At 41.3% G+C, this 6,685-nt stretch overlaps 1 protein-coding gene across 1 annotated transcript; it reads left to right on the forward strand.

Moving 5' to 3' along the window:
• The first annotated feature begins 372 nt into the window (after nt 1-372).
• On the forward strand, nt 373-6,343 carry LOC117129823. Its single transcript, XM_033283059.1, has 2 exons — nt 373-4,451; nt 4,539-6,343. The coding sequence occupies exons 1-2, from the start codon at nt 4,359-4,361 to the stop codon at nt 5,211-5,213; spliced, it is 768 nt and encodes a 255-aa protein (XP_033138950.1). The 5' UTR covers nt 373-4,358; the 3' UTR covers nt 5,214-6,343.
• The last annotated feature ends 342 nt before the right edge of the window (nt 6,344-6,685 follow it).

Genomic DNA, 6,685 nt, shown 5'->3' on the forward strand with positions numbered 1-6,685 from the left:
GGCCAGTCCCGATAAACAATAAAAATGGCCAAAATAGGCCCATACAAATCTCTCGGCCACACTCGGCCCCAGACATAAAATACAAAGACGAGCATCTTTCTTTCGATAACTACTCCACCTCTCATAATCCAAAGTCAAAGTCCCCGGACAACGAAGCACCGAACGCATCCGCGGGATGATCCACTTCTTCGCCACCGTCAGGAAACCCGGTCGGAACCTCCTCGGTATCAGGGGAAACCGGGATGGAATCCCAGAACCCTTGAATCCGCTCATCGATTGAAGGGATGAGCGCCTCAGCGTGGGCACGTTCGTTCATGCCGCTCTTCATCAAGCTCATTTCCTCCTGGAACACATAGTCATCGGCTTACGTCCTCCAAAGACTTTCGACTGAACCGCGGCACTCACGGAAATCACCCACCGAGGTAAAGGCGTTCTTGAGGTTCCCATACTCATCCTGGAATTGAGAGGCACGAGTCTTCATCACCTCGACGATTTCTCGTTTGCCTTTCCTTTCCGCCTTACGGACAGCCCGCGCATGATCACGAGTAAGTTGCGCTTCTCGCTCCAACATCTCGCCTTGCACGCAAGCGAGATCTCGTTCTGCTTTCTCCGCTTTAAAACAATAGACCATTGCCTCCCTATGGCTCGCTTCAATGGCCGAGCCAAGCAAGTTGAGGCCCTGCGAAACCAGTTAACGCATTGTAAGCATAAAAGGATCCTAGGCGATCACAAATATTTTCGAAAAAATCATACCCCATTGATGATTCGGGACCCTTCCGCGATGACTTTCGGCCTTGCCGACTCTTTCGCAGGTGGAGGAGCATCAAAACCCGGTGGCAGACCAGCAAAGGAATCATCGAAATCCGGAATAGGGACCTCGCTCGAGCCACTCCCGTCGCCATAAGCAAGGTTCGGATCCCATCCTGGAAGCATAGAATCATCCATCAAAAATTCTATGTCACCAAGGTCGATATCCTTTCCCTTCCAAGAGCTCGACTCCGGCATAGCTGCTGGAGCTACAACGGGATCCTGGTCGTCAGGTTCGGAGTCGCTTCCTGCGTCCGCAACCGAGGCAGGACCAGGATGCACGAACCTCAGTGCCTTCTGAATCCTCTTCGGCGTAAAGGAAGTCCAAAAGAAGGGACCATTCCTAAGAAGATCCCTCACCGCAATGATGTCCTCGGGGAACGGAGCAAGAGGATTGATGAAAGGATGATTGTTCGGTAACCTCCGGAACAGTGAAATGCAACTCTCTACAAGAAAGAAAGTCTTTTCTGACCGAGATTTCGACCGATATTTTTTTGGTCGGAAATTTCCGACAGATTTCCAACAGAAATCTGATCCGACGGCTACATAGTCGACAGAAAACGGTCAGACATTTCCGACCGTTTTCCGACGAAAATAATTTAAAATATCATCCGTCCGAAATCTGTCGGAAATCTGTCGGAAATGTCCGACCGAACGTTGTCGTCGGATATCGGTCAGAAATTTCCAACGGATTTCTAACCAAAATTCGAACGTTTTTATAGCCTTTGGAAATCGGTCAGAAACGGTCAAAAGTGGTCAGAAATGTTACTTTAAATATCACGACGCCGGTCCTGGCTCATTCACAGATTCATCTCTAAAAAACAATTCTCTACAATAGAAAATGTCTTCCTCAAATATTAATGAATATTTTAGGTCTTGGATGGATCACAATCATCAAGATCCATCTACTGGACTTTTGACAGAAGAATTTGCGGAAGGTCTTCAACAATTCATGTCATTTGCGTCAAACCAGCCGAGGACTTTGGAAACGGGTAAGATGTACTGTCCTTGTCCAATTTGTCAAAATCGTAGATTTGGTACAGTTAGTGGTGTATGGAAGCACTTATATAGTAGAGGATTTATGGCGGGTTATAAAGTTTGGTATTCGCATGGTGAAACTGATTCTATGGTGAATTTCGGTAGTGCTAGTGAAGAAAATAACATGGGGGGGGGGGGGGGGGGGTAGGAGAACAACAAGGTGGCTTAGATGAACATATAGGAACTGTTCAAATGGTTAAAGATAGGTATAGAGTAGAGGAACCAAACTTTGAAGCGCAGAAATTTTATGATATGTTAGATGCAGCAAAACAACCGTTATATGATGGTTGTAGAGATGGTATTTCACCTCTTTCAGCTGCAACAAGGATGATGTCTATTAAAACAGATTATAACTTAAGCGAAGATTGTGTTGATGCGATAGCTGGTTTTGTGAAAGATATATTGCCGGAAGATAACCTTTCACCAGCTACCTATTATGAGATACAAAACTTAGTTTCAGGGTTGGGTTTGCCCTATCAAATGATAGATGTTTGCATCGACAACTGTATGCTATACTGGAGAAGGGATGTTGATCGTACTAGTTGTCGATTTTGTCACAAACCACGGTTTCAAAAAACAAGTCGAAAGACTAAAATCCCGTATAAGAGAATGTGGTACTTGCCAATAACAGACCGACTAAAGAGGTTATACCAATCCAAACATACCGCCGATGCTATGAGATGGCATGGTGAACACAACAGCAACGGAGAAATTGCTCATCCATCAGACGCAACATTTTCAGTCAGTGTATCCTAGTTTTGCATCTGAGAGAAGAAATGTTTACCTTGGATTAAGTACGGATGGATTCAACCCGTTCGGAAGCCATGGGAGACAATATTCTCTTTGGCCAGTTATTGTAACACCATACAATTTACCTCCATCATTGTGCATGAAACGAGAGTTTCTCTTTCTCACAATTCTAGTTCCTGGTCCTGCACATCCTAAAAGATCCCTTGATGTCTATTTGCAACCATTGATTCATGAGTTGAAAATGCTATGGGCCGAAGGAGTTGAAGTGTATGATATATCTGCTAGGCAGAATTTTATAATGCGTGCAGTGCTTATGTGGACCATAAGTGACTTTCCCGCATACGGAATGTTATCTGGATGGACAACACATGGAAGATTAGCGTGTCCCTACTGTCAAGATAACACAGATGCGTTTCAACTGAAGAATGGAAGGAAGACATGTTGGTTTGATTGTCATAGACGATATCTACCCCATGACCATCCGTATCGAAAAAGCACCACTTTGTTTACTAAGAACAAAAAGGTGTTTGATGGTCCGCCACCAGAAATAGATGGAAAATCTATCCTGACTCAACTCAGAGATTTTGGTGTGGAATCGACAGCTAAATGTGGGGGAAATGGGCATGATCCAGTTTATGGATATGGCGAACATCACAACTGGCACAAGAAAAGTATTTTTTGGAAGTTGCCGTATTGGGAGAACCATCTACTTAGGCATAATTTAGATGTGATGCATATAGAGAAGAATATATTTGACAACATCATGAATACCATTCTCAATGTCAAGGAAAGACGAAAGACAACCTGAAGTCCAGATTAGACTTGCCAGATATATGTGCCCGGGAATCTCTTCACGTGGATGGGAGAGGAAGACTTCCAATGCCTATTTATCGGTTAGATGCAGCTGCAAAGCAAGAGTTCTTCGACTGGATTATAGATAGCGTCAAATTCCCAGATGGATATGCGTCAAATCTAAGGAACTGTGTTAATCGCGAAGAAGGAAAGTTTTCTGGTTTGAAAAGTCATGATTGTCATGTCATGATGCAGCGTCTTCTCCCATTTTGCTTCGCTGGTCTTCTTCCAAAACATGTACATGAAGCAATAGCAGGTAAATTTAGTATTTAATAACTTCTTCACCTGTTACATAGTATCTTTTCATATCTAACATAATTTTTTCTTTGTTACAGGAATAGCAGCTTTCTTTCGAGATTTGTGCCCGAGATCATTAACAGCAGATGGAATTAGAAACTTGAAAGAAATGATTCCGATAATCCAATCCAATCTCGAGAAGATTTTTCCACCTTCCTTTTTTGATGTTATGGAGCATCTTCCAATCCATCTCGCTCGAGAAGCAGAACTTGGGGGCCCGGTTCAATATCGATGGATGTACCTGGTTGAGCGTTCTATGTATCATTTCAAGCAGAAAGTGAAAAATTTAAGCCGAGTTGAGGGTTCTATTGTTTCACAAAGCATCAATGAGGAAACATCCCAGTCGAAAACCATCAAGACATGATGATGGAGGGCAGAGAACAGTTTATCCCGTCGAGGTGCCTACCATATTTTCCCAAATTGGTCGATTAAGTGGAAAAGGAAAAAGTAGAAGACTCACCGAACAAGAGCACATGCACTTACATAAGTACATTTTAGCAAACTGCGAAGAAGTAATGACATACGAAAGGTAGTTATGTTTTAGTATGATATATTAAGAATCCTATTTTGTAAATAAATTTGTAACTAATTATGATTTCAATGGCAGGATTTACATGGAGCAAATAAGGGGTGCATATCCTAATTACACTGAAGATCAGCTTTCTGCACTAAAAGAAAACGAGTTTGTAAATTGGCTAAAATTCTATGTAAGTTTTTCAAATCTATTCTCTATTACTTCTGAATTTTTGATTTTTGTACATGGTGCATTACTTAAATTTGTGACTACTATGCAGGTAAGGTTTCTCTTGTCTAGAGGAGATCCTATTCAGCCATGGTTAGAGGAGTTGGCCCTTGGTCCCAAATTTGTTGCTGTGTCGTACCCGATGTATTGCACGCGTGGATATGCTTTTAAGATTTTCAGCGAAAACACTACGCAGCCAACTATAAATCATGGTATATCTGCTAGATCTGGCGAAGTAATCTACTATGGTATTTTGCGTGAGATATTGGAGATTCACTATCCGGGGATCCTTAATTTGAGGTGTGTTGCCTTCTTTGCTGATTGGTACAACCCGATCGTTGGATATGGTGTACGAATTGACGAGTTTGGAGTAACATCAGTTCATTCCAGAAGAAGTCTTGCAAACTATGATCCGTTCATTCTGGCTTCACAAGCTGATCAAGTAACTTATATTCGGTATCCTCGTGTGAGGAATAAACAAGACCCTTGGGTCACCGTGACCCATATAACTCCACGGGGGAAATTGGAAGGAGTTTCGGATACGGCTGCGATGCAACAATCCTCGAGCAGTGCCATAGGTGATCTTCATGTTGATGGAAGCGAAATCGATCTTGTTGTTGATTTTACTGGTGTAGGTGACAACGAAGTATTCTCAGATTCGGAGTCGGAGAAAGAAGAATTCAACGAAGACTCGGTTTCTTCAGAATATTCATCTAATTCGGATTAATTAAAACTTTTATAAGTTAGAAAGATATTATATATTTTGTAATGTTTAAGAGGAAATATTTTTTAGTAAGTCTGAGTACTTTTTAGAAATGTTTTTCATATGTTTTATTTTATTTTAATGAATGTTTCAAAGCGGATTTTTTTTTTAAAAACAAAATCTTCAATATTTTTTAAAAACTTTTATAAGTTAGAAAGATATTATATATTTTGTAATATTTAAGAGAAAATATTTTTTAGTAAGTTTGAGTACTTTTAAATAAAATATTTTTCATATGTTTTATTTTATTTTAATGAATGATTCAAAGCGGATTTTTTTTTAAAAAAAATATTCAATTTCCGACGGATTTCTGACTGGCTTCGGTCGGAATGTTCTGACCGATTTCCAACCATTATGGTGGTCGGAAAGCGTTATATATAAATCCAGAAACGCATTAACCCTAATCCGTATCCTCCCCCTCTCGACGAAATCGCCTCCTTGTTTCATCCCCGTCGATCTCCCCCTCCATTCTGCGTCGCTCTCCCCCGCCGTTCTCCGTCGCTCTCCCCCGCCGTTCTCCGTCGCTCTCCCCCGCCGTTCTCCGTCGATCTCGCCGTCCCTTCATTCCCATCTCTCTCCCTCTCTCTCTCTCGAAAATCTCAGCCGAAAGATGTAAGTTTTATGAGTTTCGTTTGTTTAGTTTAGGTTTTAGGGCAAATGATTTCTCGTTATGATGTTGATAGCTTCTTGTCCTGCTTCGTCTGAATGCTTGATTATCGGTTTTGATTATGGAAAAAATTCCCGTCTATGATTTTGATAGATTCTTGGTCTGCTTCGTGTGAATGAATCATCGGTTTTGATTTTGTCAAATGATTTTTTGTGTATGATGTTGATAGCTTCTTATAGGTTGTGGGAATTAAAACTCTAAAAGTACATAGATTTTGATCGGTTATGTTGTTAACTCTCTGTCAAAAACATTTCATTTCTTGTTCTAAGTGTTAATTTTTTTTTAACTCGAGGTCTTATGCGGATTTTCTCGCCGGTTCTTTTCCATCTTCCTCATCTGCTGGTCTGGGTTCCCCGGCTGCACAAGGAACAAGTGTCCCTCAGCCACAGCCAGCATCAATCATCGAGGATAGGTTACTGAACGAGTTGTTGTGGCACCAGGACGAGAGTTGCTTCCTAAGCTGAGCCCAAATGGAGAACCAAATACTAGCTGGTAAATTTTTAACTCTTAATCTAATCATTTCTATTTTGCTATGTGCTTATGTATTCATTGTTTATAGGTTTAGGCGAAGAAATCGCAATGCAATTTGCAAGTCGATTTTGAAATGCTTTCACAGTCTCCTTGAGTTGCCTTATCCGACGTATGCACATGTTCCATTAGAAATTCAGAAGATGTGGCTCCGTTCATTTGCGGTAATGTCTTTTTGTAATGTAAATGTCCGCTTGGTTACAGATTAATTTCGACTTATGCATATGTTTGTTGTGTTTGC

The sequence above is a fragment of the Brassica rapa genome, unplaced genomic scaffold (genome assembly GCF_000309985.2).
Source record: "Brassica rapa cultivar Chiifu-401-42 unplaced genomic scaffold, CAAS_Brap_v3.01 Scaffold0176, whole genome shotgun sequence".
Classification (NCBI taxonomy): Eukaryota; Viridiplantae; Streptophyta; class Magnoliopsida; order Brassicales; family Brassicaceae; genus Brassica; species Brassica rapa.

Bases quoted from the DNA above. Each gene is read 5' to 3' on its own strand.
- LOC117129823 (XM_033283059.1), top strand. From the start codon at position 4,359: ATGGAGCAAATAAGGGGTGCATATCCTAATTACACTGAAGATCAGCTT. The intron at 4,452-4,538 runs GTAAGTTTTTCA...ACTACTATGCAG, and splicing joins TAAATTGGCTAAAATTCTAT to GTAAGGTTTCTCTTGTCTAG.